The sequence below is a fragment of the Cryptomeria japonica genome, chromosome 11, assembly GCF_030272615.1.
Source record: "Cryptomeria japonica chromosome 11, Sugi_1.0, whole genome shotgun sequence".
NCBI classification, from domain to species: Eukaryota; Viridiplantae; Streptophyta; class Pinopsida; order Cupressales; family Cupressaceae; genus Cryptomeria; species Cryptomeria japonica.
In genome coordinates, this window is record NC_081415.1 from 360,572,290 (window position 1) to 360,590,731 (window position 18,442).

The 18,442-nt window shown below is 36.5% G+C and overlaps 1 protein-coding gene across 3 annotated transcripts in view; it reads right to left on the bottom strand.

Moving 5' to 3' along the window:
- The window catches only part of LOC131040183 (protein DETOXIFICATION 44, chloroplastic), a 171,497-nt gene that overhangs the window by 98,457 nt on the left and 54,598 nt on the right, over nucleotides 1-18,442 (bottom strand). For all 3 annotated transcript variants that reach the window (XM_057973039.2, XM_057973038.2, XM_057973040.2), the window contains exons 3-5: nucleotides 1,405-1,533; nucleotides 1,079-1,257; nucleotides 490-625 (exon numbers count right to left, since the gene is read on the bottom strand). In XM_057973039.2, coding sequence (XP_057829022.2) covers nucleotides 490-625; nucleotides 1,079-1,257; nucleotides 1,405-1,533 — 444 coding nt within the window. The remainder of the gene's footprint in view (nucleotides 1-489; nucleotides 626-1,078; nucleotides 1,258-1,404; nucleotides 1,534-18,442) is intronic.

An 18,442-nucleotide genomic window follows, 5' to 3' on the forward strand; every position in this document is an offset into this window, starting at 1 on the left:
AATTTTGGCAAATTTTGCCATCCCCAGAACCGGTCCCAGCATCCCCCCATCCCAGAAACTCAGAGAAACCCTGTTTAAGATATGACTATAACAATGGGTACACCATATTATTAGGTCAATCTGAACAAGGGATTAGAGATTGCCACTCAAGCAGGATTTAATGTAGAAATAGAAGAACAAATATGTAAATAGAAGTAAAATCAGCAGACTCCATACTGGATATGTCCCTTACTGCATTATAAGACTCATATTTTTTAATTCTTCCAAACTTCCAAATTAAACATGCTAAGTCAGAAAAAAGCTCCTTCTTCTTAAAGGAACTGTACATGTCCAGTACAGCACAGTATCAAAAACATTAATGAAAACTGAAAAACAAGCCTTTGCATTTTATGTGCATGATCGTAAGCATGATTAAATAATATTACAGTCTTCTTGGAACAGCCTAAAAATTTACAGTATATTTGAGATGAAGAATCCCATTCCACTTGCCTGAGGCATATAAAGGAGTCTTTGTGTCCTTGAAACCACGGAATACACCTTGCACTGCAAGTGAAACTACTACAGCTGGTGCACCAAGGGCTCTCAAAGCAAGGTATTGCCGTGACGGAAGGTGCATTGGTGAATCCTATGGCAATACACAACATGTAACAGCAGTATCATCAAAACGCAATAAGAGATGTCCATTATCCAGCAAAGCAGATTTAAGTTTTCTTTAAATTTAAAATCATTATGAAAAAGGCAAGTTTCAATGACATTTAAGTATCATAGCTGCATAAATTCCATTAACTGGTATCACAAACAAAGACCAAAGTAAAAGTAATTAAGATTAAATCTTAATAACTAATACGTATCATTCAAAAATCCAAGATGCTCAAAAATGAAATAATCAACTAATGCACATGGAAAAGGCACTTAACAGCAAAAAAGTTCACTGTTCATCCATAAACTAGATAGCCTTCATAATATATAACTTTGGCAGGAATCACAAAACAATAACTGATAATTAAAGAGCTGCTATACATCAATTGTTTATATAGAAAAGAATGATATATCCAAGCTAGCAAACATTAAAACTTACAGCAGGTATACCCATGCTATTCAAAAACCACCCTGCTCCAAAAGCTAAGGCAGCAGCTTCAACAATACCAAGAGCAGCTGCTAGAACTAATGCAGTTGAAACTGCAGGTAACTGCTTCTTATCTATTCTATCACCAACTAGCCTTTGAAGGTCACTGTTCTCTTCATGACTATTATCTCCTGTAAAATTTATCAGGCTGCAGATTAAGATGACAGATCAATCAAATGTAGTCACTATCCAGTAACTCTTTCTTACAAAAGAATAAAGAACGCCTAAACTTGCATATTATTGTTCAAGATAAACCTTTCCATCAACACGAGACTTACTTTGGATACTTCTTGAAGCATCTTCAGCTACAAATGATGTTGTGACATTCACAAGTGGAACATTAAATAATTTTGAAACGAGATTGAAGATTGAAATTGAAACTCCAATAGCAGCTAGCTCCACCGGACCTGCAAGATAGAAGTTTAAAATTCATGAAATAAGATGCATCTGCAGTGGATTTACTAACTCAAAACAAACATTAGCACATAGTAAATTGATAAGTAATCCAAATTTTGATTTGATAATCACTCAGTTTCAGTCAGTTAAGTGGATCAGCCATCATGTGAGTGAATTTCAGGATAGAGTCAGATTACAACAGAAGAAAAGTGCGTGGGAGTCCCACCAAATGAAAAGACATGTCTTTTTGTGACTTGTCCGGCCAGCTCTTCTGACAAAATCATAGCTAATGGGACCAGGTCAGGCAAACAGATACAGCTGCTGGCAAAATGATCTCATGTGCAACAATATAGCAAAGCCAAAGCTGAATTGATTCTCCGTTCATCTGTTTGTATGGAAGACTTTCCAAATGCCCTTGTCACCTCTTGTGCTCATCCCTTGTAGCAAAAATTCACCCATTGGGGTATGTGCTAGTTCATGAATGTAAGGAGATAAAGAGATACAAGTTCATTCAAGGACCTGTTAATGTGTTTCTTAGGCACAATCGACACAGAATAAAATACCAAAGTATTTTACCCTCTCTTGAACAAAATCACCTCAGATGCTAAATATCTGATCAACTAAGACGATTTCAAGGTTTCTACGGTCAGTTCTTGACATGTGGGTAACTCAATGGCTTGATGTGATTTGTTGTTTTCACTTGGAGACTTACGTAATTGTTCTTATGACTTCAAACTTATCATGGATGGAAATGGATTTGCCAATGATTTCAAATAACTTATGATTTTGCAATTGCACTCTCAATCTATTCTAACAAAGATTTTAAATAAAATGCAAAAGGATGAGGGTTTAGAAATTCTATTCTATCCTAGAATGCAAGAGGTAATGAATGATTCAATGAAATTCAATTAGGCAAGGTTTCACCATCAAAGAACAATTCAACACAAGCTTAGTACAATCACCTAAGGTAAAGTTATAGATGTTCATATTATTACCATCAAGGCAATGCATACCAATGGGCAGGCAATAATTGAAGTTAAGTTCTATTCAAATTCCAGTTGACCACACAAGGCAAACTTACAATCAGCAAGAAGCTGGTGGTATGGATTAAACGAATTTCATTCAAATGCATTCAACACTTCTTTCATCCACTCTAAAATACTTGAAAAAACAAATTCTAATCTAAGTTCTAATCTAACTTTGGAGGCAATGAGAACCACAAATGCATACAAAATCTAAGCAAAACCACCAAACTTCAATGATTGTATTCAAACTTACAACATATAGACGACAATTCTCAAAAATCTCCCTCTTACAAATGAGAGGCAAATGGGTTTATATAGAGTCTCAAATGAAATGAATGGCCAAGATTCATTTAGAATCAAGGGCCAAGATTATGCCAACACTACCTTAAAACAACCCTAATTAGGGTTTACATCAAAAAGTAGAATCAAAAAGGAGGTCCAGTGAGATGACGCCTAGTCATCAAGTAGGGAACCTTCTAGAAGATTCCGGCCTGCATCCCTCTCTCTAGCTGCATACTCAACGAATCTAGCTAAGACTGAGTTGAGTTAATCCATCGTAACACTGGGTAAACCTTCCTGAGGAAAATCAATCACATCCAAGGCATCTGAGCAAGCATCAAAAATGCTCTCCCAATCCAACATAAGCTTTTGCAAGTTGTTGATGTGATTCACGAGGGAAACCAAGTCATCTAGCTGATTCTTCTTCAAAGATTCCAACTGATTGAAGTAAATAAACTTCATCTTTTCCTTCAATTCTTCCAAGTTCAAACTGCTGGAAGCATGGACATCTAGTCCCAAAATTTCTTCAATAGATGTAAGGATCCTGAATTGTATCTCTTGAACCGATCCTTCCATCTTTGTCAACTCTTGCTTTGCATGATCATATTGTTAGGTCCCGGAGACAATTGAGAGAGGGGGGGTGAATCAGTTGTCAAATAAATTCAAACCAAAAACTAATTAACCAACTTGATACTTAATACCGGTAAACCAGTTAAGCATGCCGGTAGACAGTGTTAACGGTAAATTATTATACCGGTAAGGATTAATGCATGAAACATAAACATAAAGTCATCCACAACACATAACACCAATATTTGTACGTGGAAACCCTTTAAGGGGAAAAACCACAATGGGAAACCTTACCCACAATCAGATGATACTACTGCAGATAGTAAGTGTACATAAATGGGGTCTGCACATGCAAAAAGGCCAATAGCCTAGAGCTCACTACTCAAACACAAAATGGGAGTCACACTGACTACAGTTGGATGGTTAAATCCAATAAGAATGTATTGCACAAAATAGCATCTTCTTATGCTGGATTCAGTACCGATGTAATGCTGATATGCTTCTACAAAAACCTAGCTTCACGTTCAAATGATGTCTTCGTGTATACCTCTGCTTAATCTTGCATATACCTTCACTCAATTCTTTTTCGCATTCCACACTTGATCTTACAAATAAGATCTTACATTTATACCATACCCTAAGACCAATTTTAGTAGGTCGGCTCTACAAGATACTACAATAAAACATTTTACATACAATATAATATCCGATGCAATAACCAATTAAATATGTCGGCTTAATGCATTTACATCAATAATAAATCCTCTCCATATCGTGCCATGCTGATCTGGAAAAGATAAACCTGCCGGTGTAACCTTAGATAACCCTGGACCTATTTGCCGGTAAAAGCAAATATGCAAATATGAATATACCAATGATCAATTCTTCAAAACAAAGTGTCCACACGATGTCTTCGACATTACCAAGTGTCTTCCATATCATTCCAGGTACCGGTGAACATTATATCCTGCCGGTAAACCATATACCAATAACAGTGCAATAGTTACTTGCTTGCCGGTGAATGTTGTTGGATCTCCAAAGTGCTTGTTTTCAGTAGGTGTTGACATCAATGACAAAACCATACCAAAATACCAACAATCTCCCCCTTTGGCATTGATGGCAACACAAGATGGAAAAACCATCAAAGTGCCAAAACAGAAATGCCAAATACCAAAAACCAACAATCTCCCTTAGACAACAATTTCTCCCCCTGGGAGCAACATGTCTTTATCCGAAGATTTATTTCCAATACAAGTCTCTCCTAAAAAGATAATGTGTTTTTCCATAGATATCTCTCCCCCTTTGACATCAAATGCCAAAGTTACAAAAATCAAGTTCATACAAAATACCAACTACTCCCCCTGAGAAGTAGCTTCCTCATCAAAAGACCGGAGTAAAAGATTTGTCTTTTAATTCTGCCGGTTGATGACAATCATCAACTGTTTAAGTCTCTACCGGTGTTGGTATGACTCCAAGCTGATCTCTGAGATATTCAAAAGTCTCCTTAGGCAAAGGTTTTGTGAAAATATCTGCAAGTTGTTCTTTAGTATTCACATAAACCAATTTTATCTCCTTTTCTTCAACTTTTTCCCTTAGAAAATTAAGTTTGATAGAAACATGTTTTGTTTTAGAATGTAATACCGGATTCTTGGATATATCAATTGCTGCAGTATTATCACAATATATAGTAATGGGTTCCTTGCATTTTACCTTTATGTCTTTCAATATTTGTTTAAGCCATAGTACCTGTGTACAGTTAGTTGCTGCTCCAACATATTTTGATTCTGCTGTTGATAAAGATGTACAACTCTGTTTCATACTCAACCAAGAAACTAATCTTTTTCCAAAAAAGAATGCTCCTCCAGTGGTGTTTTTTCTATCATCCACATCTTCTGCCCAATTTGCATCTATGTATGCACATAGATCAAAATTTTCATCTCTAGGATACCATAATCCAAGATTTGATGTGCCTTGTAAGTATCGGAAAATTCTTTTTACAGTTGATTCATGATTTTCCTTAGGATTACTTTGAAATCTAGAAACAATACATACTGCATTCATAATATCAGGCCTGGTTTGTGTCAAATACAGTAAACCTCTTATCATAGATTTGTATCTAGTTGGATTAACAGGTGTAGATTCATCCCTTTGAGATAATTTGTCATTTGTAGTCATAGGTGTGCTTACCGGTTTAGAGTTCTCCATCCCAAATTTCCTTAGTAATTCTTTCAAGTACTTGGATTGACTCAAAAATATACCTTTATCAATCTGTGAAATCTGCAATCCTAAAAAGAATTTTATTTCTCCAATCATAGACATTTCAAATTCTTATTGCATTTTAATAAAAAATTCCTTACATAATCCATCTTCTCCTCCAAAGATTATATCATCAACAAATACTTCAATAATCAAGATGTCATCATTAGTTAATTTGTAATATAAATTGCTATCTGCATTTTCTTTAGTAAATCCAATCTTTAAAAGATACTTATCCAACCTTGCATACCAAGCTCTTGGGGCTTGTTTTAATCCATACAGAGCTTTTCTTAACCTGCAAACCATATCATTGTCATTTGTTAAAGAAAATCCATCAGGTTGTTCAATATATACTTCTTCTTCAAGATCTCCATTCAAAAATGCACATTTAATATCCATTTGATAAACTTTGTAGTCCTTGTGAGCTGCAAAAGCCAAGAATAATCTGACTGCCTCAATTCTGGCTACCGGTGCAAAGGTTTCATTGTAATCAACTCCTTTCTGATAATATCCCTTACACACTAGTCTTGCTTTATTTCTAACAACCTTACCATCTTCATTAAGTTTGTTTCTAAATAACCATTTGGTTCCAATTACATTTTTATCTTTAGGCCGGGGAACTAATGTCCAAGTATTATTTTTCTCAATTTGTCCTAATTCTTCTTCCATAGCTTTAATATAAAATTTATCTTCACATGCCTCATTGATAGATGATGGTTCAATTTGAGAAATAAGACATACCTCTTCATTTGCCAATCTTCCTCTTGTCATAACTCCTTTAAATTTGTTTCCAATTATCTAATCTTCAGAATGATTCAATCTTACATACCGGGGTGTCTTACTTTGCTGTTGTTCTTCAATTACTGTGGAATCCTCTAATGATACCGGAGTAACTGGATCTTCATTCTGTACCGGTGGATTCAGTGTAGGTTCATTTGTCACAAACTCTGTTGCCGGTTCAGAGTCTATATACCTTGAAGTTCCTCTGAATTGTTCATCAATCTTTACATTTGTACTCTCAACAATTTTCTGCAATCTCTTATTAAAACATCTATATGCCTTGCTCTTAGATGAATAACCAAGAAATATTCCTTCATCACTTCTAGGATCAAATTTGCCAATATACTCATCTCTTCTAATATAACATTTACTTCCAAAAATTCTGAAATACTTAAGAGTAGGAGTATTACCAAACCATAGTTCATGAGGGGTCTTACCGGTTTCACCATTGATGTGAACTTTGTTGAATGTATAGACAGCAGTGCTAACTGCCTCTCTCCAACACACGTGGTAGATTTGCTTCAGATAACATACTTCTTGCTGCATCCAAGATAGTTTTGTTTTTCCTTTCAACAACTCCATTCTACTATGGTGTCTGAGGTGCTGATAACTGTCTTTTGATTCCATTCACTTCACAGAATGTATTAAAGTCCTCAGATGTGAATTCTCCTCCTTGATTTGATCTTAAACATTTGATTTTCTTACCGGTTTCATTTTCAACCATTGCTTTGAATAGTTTGAACTTTCCAAGTGCTTCTGATTTCTCTCTGAGAAAAGTAACCCAACACATTCTAGAATAATCATCAATAATTAGCATGAAATATCTATCACCTTGTAAGCTTTTTGTTCTAGCTAGACCACATAAATCAGTGTGAATTAAATCAAGAGCATTATTGGATTTTTCTGGAATACTTTTGAAACTAGCTCTAACTTGTTTTCCAAATTGACATTCCTTACAAATTGTATTCTGAGGTTTCACAATTTTAGGTAGATCTCTTACTGCCTTAGAAGTACTGATTTTTACCATGCAATCAAAGTTTACATGACATAGTCTCTTATGCCATAACCAACTTTCATCTATATGTGCAATTAAGCATGCCTTTTCACTGTTATTCAAATGAAAGATATTACCTCTAGTCTGATTAACGGTTGCAATTTCCAAACCAGTTCTATTCATGATTTTACATTTTCCATTTTTTAATTGTAACTGAAATCCCTTCTCAACTAATTGACCAACACTTAAAAGATTATGCTTTAATCCTTCAACATAGTAGACATTGTCAGTGTTATGCTTACCATCAAGAGATATTGAACCCTTACCTTTGATTGAACAGGCTTTGTCATCTCCAGATCTTACTAAACCTCCATTGTATTCTTGAAAGTTCAAGAATTTGCCTTTGTCTCCTATCATATGATGTGAGCATCCTAAGTCGATGATCCATTCATCCTTTGCTTCAACTTTAGCTACTAGGGCTTGTTCTACCGGTCGAGCAATAGGTGTCGGTTGATCCTCTGTTATAGCAACAAAAACCCATCCATTGTCTGCTGGATCCTCATCAGAATCATCAGTCACACCTTCATCAGCAATGTAACAAGATTTGTCTTTGTTCTTCTTAAATTTGTATCTCTGATATTCAGGATTAGGCTTGTATGTTCTTCTTGCTTCTTCTCTTAGTCTAGCATCTCTATCAGGGCATCTCGAAGCCATATGACCAATCTTATTGCAGTTAAAACATTTAAAGGGTGCTTTACCTTCATACTTACTTCCAACTGGACCTTTTGGCATTTTCCTTGCAAATAGTGCTTCAAGTTCTTCAAGTTCTTCATTCTCCTTCCTGGTTTCTTCAAGTTCTCTTGCATAAAAAGCTCTCCAGTCTGATTTGTCAAATGATGGAGCAGATGATGTTGATGCTTTAAAGGCCAAATCAGTTTTTATAGTAGCAACAAGACCAAATTCCTCAATTTCAAAGGCTGAAAGTTTTCCAATCAATGTATCCCTAGTTGCTGATGTATTAGGCATTGTTCTCAACTCATTTATAGCAATAACCTTCATTTTATATGCCGGTGGTAATCCTCTTAAGATTTTTGAAACAATTTCATTTTCACTCAAAGTTCCTCCACAACATTTAATACCCAAAACAATTTCATTTACTCTTTCCATAAAAGCAGAAATCCTTTCATCTTCTTCCATTTTCAGATGTTCATACCTGACTCGGAAGCTTTCAAGTTTTGCAATCTTAACTGTGGAATCTTCATTTAGTGTTTCCAAATGATCCCAAATAGCTTTAGCAATAGACCTATCTGATAATCCCATGATTTGTTGATATGATAATACGCTCAAAAGTGCTTCTCTTGCTTTGCAATCATTCTCTTCATCTTTAGCTAAGGTAGTTGGAGTAGTCTGACCAGCTACAGCAGCAGTATAACCATTCTTTGTAACTTCCCAGATGTCTTTACCGATGCAATTCAGATGTGTCTCCATCCTGATCTTCCATATCCCATAGTTGGTTCCATCAAGTTTAGGACTGTCCTTCTTGAAATAATTTGTAGACATTGGATCTCCTCAAGTTGTTAAACTTCTGCAAAAGAGGACTAAGCTCTGATACCAATTGTTAGGTCCCGGAAACAACTGAGAGGGGGGGGGGTGAATCAGTTGTCAAATAAATTCAAACCAAAAACTAATTAAACAACTTGATACTTAATACCGGTAAACCAGTTAAGCATGCCGGCAGACAGTGTTAACAGTAAATTATTATACCGATAAGGATTAATGCATGAAACATAAACATAAAGTCATCCACAACACATAACACCAATATTTGTACGTGGAAACCCTGTAAGGGGAAAAACCATGGTGGGAAACCTTACCCACAATTAGATGATACTACTGCAGATAGTAAGTGTACATAAATGGGGTCTGCACATGCATAAAGGCCAACAGCCTAGAGCTCACTGCTCAAACACAAAATGGGAGTCACACTGACTACAGTTGGATGGTTAAATCCAATAAGAATGTACTGCACAAAATAGCATCTTCTTATGCTGGATTCAGTACCGGTGTAATGCTGATATGCTTCTACAAAAACCTAGCTTCACCTTCAAATGATGTCTTTGTGTATACCTCTGCTTAATCTCACATATACCTTCACTCAATTCTTTTTCGCATTCCACACTTGATCTTACAAATAAGATCTTACATTTATACCATACCCTAAGACCAATTTTAGTAGGTCGGCTCTACAAGATATTACAATAAAACATTTTACATACAATATAATATCCGATGCAATAACCGATTAAATATGTCGGCTTAATGCATTTACATCAATAATAAACCATCTCCATATCGTGCCATGCTGATTTGGAAAAGATAAACCTGTCGGTGTAACCTTAGATAACCCTGCACCTATTTGCCGGTAAAAGCAAATATGCAAATATGAATATACCAATGATCAATTCTTCAAAACAAAGTGTCCACACGATGTCTTCGACATTACCAAGTGTCTTCCATATCATTCCAGGTACCGGTGAACATTATATCCTGCCGGTGAACCATATATTAGTAACTGTGCAATAGTTACTTGCTTGCCGATGAATGTTGCTGGATCTCCAAAGTGCTTGTTTTCAGTAGGTGTTGACATCAATGACAAAACCATACCAAAATACCAACACATATGCTATCTTTCGCATGGCCAAAGAACAATAACAACCATGGAAATTATAAGCATTGCCCGTCTGCGCAACTCTCTTCTAGATCAATGTAGACATAGGAATACACTTCAACACCTTGAGGCGAGGAATAGTCTTCTCCTGCATTGGTTGGAAATCTTCCCAAACTCCTTCCAAGTATTGCATCTTGAATATAAGCATCGTTGTCTTATCAAATGCTTGGACAAACTGAATTAGGAAATCATCTGCTTGCTTTGAAACATCTTCAATCCATTTTCCAACCCCATGATATGTATTCCTCATCACCTCGTGATTGAAAGGGGATCCACGATCAATAGCAATAGGTGAGACAAAAGCAGGATCCTCACGCCTTTGGGAATTCATCCCTTTAATGTACTCCTTGAGTCTCCTGTTCTCACTCTCAAGCATCTCCTTCTTTTCAATAGTCATATCCAATCATGCTTCAATTGCCTTGACTGTATCATCAAGTTCCTAGAACTCTTGCCTCTTTGTAGTTGGTCCAAGGTCAATTGTGGCAACCTAATAATCCATAGGAGTGACCACATCTCTAGTCTTATCACTCATCGGGACAGCCACTTGTACAATGCGTCCTCTTGTATCATCTCTAGTAATCCTAGAGAACATCTTAACTTTCTTATGCTCCTTTTCCTTGCCAACCCTACCTAAGAAGTCATCAATATCTTTTGTGGGTTGCGCCTCTATCATTTTCTTCTTCTCCATGCTCTACAGCAACCAATCGAGAATAGTAGAAATTTCCATCCCATCTTTGAGGTTCAATTCCTGATCAAGTCCTCTCAAGGTTGAAATAACATCATCATTTGTATCCTTATCCTTAGCCAAATCTACCACATTGTTGCCCAAATCGACCTCGAGTTGGATTGTGGGAGATCCTGACTATTCTTGATCGTCATCATGTGGTGTCGATTGTGCTATTGTAGACACCTAAAAATAATGCCTGGCTTGCCTTCTCTGTTCAGTTGTTCTTCGAGCACCTGAAATCTTAAACTTCACCTTATGTGCCATGAGATTTAATATTTAAAACATCAAACAAAGATAAAATTTTCAGATTTGCAGAATTGAATGGTGAATTAGACAGAACAGAGAACAAGAAATCGGGAAAACACAAGTAACAGAATGCAAAACTAAAAACAACGAATGCATAAAATTGTTTAAACGAATGCATAATGAGGTCTGCACGAATGTGTGACCCTATCTGCACTAATGCGTAAAACTGTCTATACGATTGCGTGATTTTGTCTGAACAAATGCGTGATGGTTAGGCCCGCTTGTGAAATCCGTACAAAACCTGCAAAAAGTCTGAAAATTCGTACGATCCTACAAAAACGCAAATAATTAAATTTAATTTCTAAATAATTAAATAGTTTCTTTAATTATTTAATTAACTAATTCAAATTCCAATTCCAAATCCCCAAATTCTAATTTCATTTAATTTCATTAATTCTTCTAATTCAAATTCAAATTCATATTCTTCTAATTTCGTTACATGTGCATTTCAATTTCATGATTTCAAAAATCAAATTGAATTCCAAAATCAAGATTACATGAATTCAAAAATCAAGTTGAATTTAAATAAAATCAAAATTCAATTAACATTCAAAAATCAAATTGAGATTTTAAGTCAAAGTTCTAAATATATTCAAAGATCAAATTCAATTATGAGAATTCATTATCATGCAAAGATTAAATTGAAAATCTAAATCAAGTTCAAAAGCATGCAAAACAAAATTGAATTACAATAAAATATCCTACAGCACATGCTAAATTAATCAATTCAATTAATTGATTAATTAAATCATTCTTTCAAATTCTCTCCAATCATTTATTTCTATCTTCCACTTTGCTTTTTCCCAAAAAGCTTTCAATCAGTCATCTCTAGTACCTCATAGATACCCTTCATGTACCTTGCATTATGAGACAGAAATTCCTCGGTGATAAGATCTCAGGATCTTCAGGGTAAGAGAGACTGGCATGCTCGAAGTGTATGTCGTGGAGTGGAGCTAGTGCTGCCAGACTCTCTAGCTGTTCATCTTGTTTCGGTATTTCATAAGGGCCTCTTTGAATGGTTTCCAATATCCAACCTAAGATTGTCTTTTGTGTTCTTGTATGTATCGTTGTGTTAAACTAGTATTGAGTTAGTATTTGGGCTATTTTAGGCCCTACCTCGCGTAGCTCTGAATTTTCAAAGATTGTCAGAACACAATTCATCCAGCTATACTTATCTTCAGATAGTGTTCTCAGAATTGAAAAAAGACTTGTCCCACAAACAGAGTCTATCTTGAAACATCAAACAGTCCAACACAGTCTAGAATTTTCACAACAAAGACACCTTACATACTTGTGACCACAAGTTTTCCTAGAGTCCCTAGGTTTTACATCAGGCCTCATTATAGTCCCCATTTACGTCCTTACTTGGCATTAGTCTATGCATAAGTCCCCTTTATGTCCTTACTTTGCATAAATCCTCATTATCGTCCTCATTATAGTCCTCATTTACATCCTTACTTTGCACAAGTCCTTACATAGTCCTCATTATCGTCCTCATTTACGTCCTTACTTTGCACAAGTCCTTACATAGTCCTCATTATCATCCTCATTATAGTCCTCATTTAGGTCCTTACTTTGCATAAGTCCTCATCAACGTCCTTACTTTGCATAAGTCCCCATTTAGGTCCTTACTTTGCTTAAGTCCTCATTATCATCCTCATTATAGTCCCCATTTACATCCTTAACTTGCATAAATCCTTGCATAGTCCTCATTATCGTCCTCATTTACATCCTTATTTTGCATAAATCCTTGCATAGTCCTCTTTATAGTCCTTATTATAGTCCTCATATAGTCTTACATCAGTCCTTATATAGTGTTCACCTACGTCCTTATAGAGTCCTCATTTACATCCCAATTGCGTCCTTACCTTGCATAAGTCCTTGCATAGTCTTGCATAGTCCTTATAAAGTCCTCATTTGTATCCCATTAGTGTCCTCATAATCTTTGCATATAATCCTCATACAGTCGTCGTAATCCTCGCATAAGTCCCCATGTATGTCATCATAATCATTGCATTATAATTCTCATATAGTCTTGCATAGTCCTTATAAAGTCCTCATTTGTATCCCATTAGCATCCTCATAATCTTTGCTGAAAGATCCCGAATGCTGATTGGAACAATCTGATATGTTTTTCTAAGTCTGATTTCTTTGCCTCAGCGATTAGAATCTTTGGTTTTTGATGTAGTTTTGAGATTTTATGCTTCTAGATGTTTTTACTTGAATTTTTGACAATAAAGAATGTAGAATAATTGCAATACAAGAAAGAATGACAAACTGAATAGAGTTGCAAAACTCAGAATTGTTCATCAGCTAATTACATTTGCAAATGAATGACTGATTTTAACAAATGAAGCCAGGGTTGGCCTACCAATGGTCCAAGCTTATCCGGTTGAGCCTCCTTATTGAGCTAGAATGAAAGAATGACTGATGTAGAAGTCTTCTCAAAGCAAAAATAGCTCCAATTGGCTTAGTTACACTAATAACGAATTACCAAAACAAATTGGAGGAAGAACTTGAACTACAAAATGATTTCTTGACCGATGCCAGGCTAAAACCCTTAAATTCAAGGTGCTTTCCCCACCAAAATATACGTATTGCTCTCACAGCTGATTAAATAGCTAAAGTACCTAATGGACTGCTGTTATTAACCCTCAACAATGGATTCTGAACCAAAACCCTGACCCAAAACCCCTGAAATTATTTTCTATGGATCCATAGGCAAGAAATAATGGTACGGCTGGCCCTGGAAGGCATGATCTGCAAATTTGGAGGCAAAACCTTCTGGAAAATGTCTGATAACTGCTCAGATCTGTTGGATCAGACCTAACAAAGCTGCAAATGATGGATCCCTGCTGAAAACTGACCCCAATATCCAATTGTTGGTCAAATGGTGCTACCGTGGTGATGCCAGAAGTATGGGATTTCGTCCACACAAGCAAATTCTGGAGGGATTTCATCCTCCAATGGCTGCCAAAGCTGGTATGTGTTGTTGCAGACCTCAAAAATCAAATACAAGTTAAAATAATGAATTCAAAATGTGCAAAATGAGCTCCCAAACACCTTTTATTTTCAGCCCATACCCTAATTTCGAATTAGGGTTTCATTTGCCCTTTTTATTAATAAAATAACTTTATTTTATTTGCAAGACAATCCATTTAGAAGTTCGATTGGCTAAAGGGGTCAATTATTCATTGAATGGGGCCAAAATCACTTAAACCAACTCCCCCAAGTTGCCACGCCTAGGAAAGGTGTTATGGTTTTTATTTAATAATATAATAAGATAAGTGATTAATATAATCACCTTTTTATTATTTAATCAACTTAAGAAATATTTTAATATTTCCTATTTTATTCATCAAGTGCTCAAATAAACTCAGAACTGTAAACTAATTGAAGCCACCTGCCTGTGGATAATGCCTGAGCCACATAAGCCAACTAGTAGTTTTCCCCTAAAATCTAGGGATGCTCCTAAAAAGTAGGAAACTGGACCTATCAACCTGAAACTGAATCCCAATGGTCCTCCTCTGTTGTGTGCACCTTTGGAAGGTCTGTCAGTGAACTGGGAGTTCCTCCTAAAAAATAGGAGATGCACTCAAAGTCTCCAAAATGTTCCCAGAGGTCTCTGGATGCCCCCAAGACCACTCTCAGTCAATCCCAAAAAAATAGGGATCCCTTCTAAATTTTAGGAAACTGTTGTCAACTACTCCAAACTGCCTGAAAGGCTAATGCACGACTCTCTAAGCCCCTAACTTGGTTCCCTCCACGCTTTGTTGGCCTACGGGAACCAAATAATAGACCAACCCTGCTAGAAATGTTGTCACTAAGGGCAGGCAAAAATTGGGGACATGACATTTGCATATAATCCTCATACAGTCATTATAATCTTCATATATAGACATTGCACAGTTGTCATAATCCTTGCATAAGTCCTTGCATAGTCGTCATATTCTTTGCATAAGTCCTTGCACAATCGTCATAATCCCAGTTTTAGTCCTTGCATAGTCTTCATCCTCATAAGACACAGGGTCAAATCATTATCTCCATTTTGCATTATCTTCAAAATTAGGTTGTTCCCTAATGCAAGTCCAAAGTTGCATTCTCATTCTTTAGGATTTCATCTTGTCATTCCTTGATCAAATTTGTCAAAAACATAGGTTACATTGTCATTCTTTAGGATTTCATCTTGTCATTCCTTAATCCAATTTGTCAAAAAAATTCAAAAACATAGGTTGCATTTGTCCATTTTCAAAATTCTCAAAATCCAAAAAAAATAGGGTTGCACTTTCATCCTTTAGTTGCATTGCATTTCATCCCTAAACTTCAAAAATCCAAAAAGAAAATGGCATATAGTGCAATGGTTGAAACAAGCTCTCAAACTTCTAGGAGACAACATTACCCTTATCAAACTTCCAACTTTCGTGGGACCATGTCATTGCAACCAAACAATCAATCATCTCAATCCAACATATACATGTCCCAAAACATGCATCAAACTTATCAAGAACAAACAAGTGTGATACCTATTTCTCCATCACTTGAAGAGAAACTAGCTCGAGAAATAGAGAACTTTAAACAAAAGGTTAAAAAAAGTGAAGAGAGTAGATCCCAGGTGTCTAAACAATTTCAAAAATTCGGAGATCCCAATACTTGAACTTAGAGCCAGTTGATGTGCGAGCTCTTATTATGCAATCAGACATACCATCTATTCTCACACAAATAAACGTGAGAAACCAATATCAACATCAAACACATCCAACAATGCAAGTCCAACAACGAATACAACAAACAACACAACTCTCAGCACCACAAATTGTGCAAAAAAGTCAACCACTACCAAGGTCACACACAATTACACAATCAATTCTGCCTTCAGTCACATCACATGTCTGTGAATATCCTCATATATCTTCAAATACACCACCAAGGGTGTCCCAAACGAATGCAAGTGTATTTACAAACACGTCACCCTTTGGACATCAATCGAACATGGTCAATGTGTCACCTATCATGCAACAAGGTAATCTGCCCATGTCTAGCAATGGCTCTTCCCATCAAGACTATGCACCTCAAGTAGCCTCCATATCTTCCACCATTTCCTCATACCCTGAAGTCACACAAGAGCAGTCCGCACCATCTCTACCCAATAACGCAACCTCCCAAGGACTATTGACAATAAGTTTCCAGGCTAATACAATTCATGATGCTAGTCCCTTCAATGCTTCAGAAATTCAAGACCCAATAACATCATATACTCCTATTATAGAGAGTCCCATTCAAAATCCTTTCTCATCAGGCCAAAGTGTTGAAATCTTCCAAGAGTCTCCCATACATATCCAAGCTCCTACCTATTGTGACGTTTTCACACATCGCCCCATTGCAAATGGGGACCCCTGTTTTTTGCTTTTTAGGGTTTGTTTTTTTAGGTCTTTTAGGGTTTTGTCAGTTGGCTTTTGCATTTTTGAGTGCTATCGGGGAGATCAATAGGATAGCAGGTCCTGCTGGAGTGAAGTCCTGATCCTGAAAATTTGGCTAAGTCTGAAAGTCCTGATCCTGAAATTTGGCTAAGTCTGGAATGTCCTGATCCTGAAATTTGACTAAGTCTGGAAACTGAAAAACCTCAAAAAACTAGATTTTGCAATATAACTCTTGGAGGTCTGAAACCACTCTCAAACATCCTGAAAGTATATATACTTAAATGTTATATTCCATAAAAATTATCCTAATAGAGAGTTCAAAAGTCAAATTTCGCTCCTGTCCTTCACTGAGGATCCAGAGCGAATTTCGCTCCTGTCCCTCTCCAAGGGACCAAGGCAAAGCGCTCCTGTCCCTCACCAAGGGTCCAGGGCGAAAAGGCTTATTTGAGTCATTCCTGACCTTGTTTGGTCAAATTGGAACATCAAAGGCATGGTGGAGGACGAAATAAACGTGATAGAGCATCCAGATTTGATTAAAAACAATGAAATGATGAAGCTTTTGTCTAAAAAAGATAAATTCGCCCTTGTCCCTCCCTGAAGGACCAGAGCGATTTTCTTTATACACACAATTTTAGACCTTTTTTGGATATTAACTTTTATTCATAGCATGAAGTAAGGTGAAATCTTCCCTAGCAAAGGAATTTCGAGATGAAAAGTGAAAAGATTTGGCCTAGAGGGCAAAATTCGCTCCTGTCCCTCGCTGAAGGACCAAAGCTTGAATTTCAAAATTTGCATTATCCTTGCAAGATTAAAGTGATTTTACGATTTGAAGAGGTCAAGGGAGGCGTGTTTTGTCCGTTGAATATAACTTGAGTGGACCACAAAGGAGGGAATCAACCCAAAAGACAATAATCGCTCCTGTCCATCTCCAAGGGACCAGGGCGAAAATCTTGGGAGAGCCTATTTTGCCTTGAGGAAACGAGTTAAGCATGCATAGAATGAACAATGGGGATCATTGCTTACCCCACAACATGAATTGGCAATTTAAAAGATAAAGATCAAGGACAAAAGTAGAAAATCGCTCCTGTCCCTCACCAAGGGACCAGGGCGAAAATGTTGTAAGGCACGCTCCTTCTAAAGATCAAGTGAATTAAACTCAAAGTTCCAAATAAAAATGCCATTTTGGACGCCAAGGATGAGGTTTTGAACATGAAAGCAAGGAATGCAAGGCTTAAAATGCAAGAGCGCTCCTGTCCCTCTCCAAGGGACCAGAGCGAGGTTATTTACATTCGTTATTTTTTACCATGCTTGGGCGTTAATATCCCCCAAATCACATTAGATGCCAAGTTCGCTAAAAACTTCGAAATATTTGAAAAAATTAAATTAAATTGGCATTTAATAAATTGATTTTAGGCCTTAAAAAAAATCGAACTTTTATTGTGAAGGCATTTAAAATTAATTTTTATTAAATTAAAATTGAAAATGGGGCGCTTGAGGTATCATGTTTTATTATTTTATTAGGTCGGCCTCTTGTTTTTGCAAATTTATTTATTTTTTTGGCCTATTTTGCCAAGTCGGCCTATGGAGAGATGTAGAAGGTGAGCGCTCTATATATTGGAGGTGTTGTTTCACAATTCAAATCATTCAATCATCCTTTCAAGTGTGAAATTGGATAGCAATTTGAGGAGCGAAATCCAGAGGAGTGGAGCGAATTTCTACTAAGTGTGGAGAAGCTAGTGGAGGGCAAAATTCATCTTGAAAGCTATTGGAGAGGCAAATTTCTAGCTAGATTGGAGGATAATTTCCAGATTTTTTGAAGGCATTTGAAGGCGAATTTC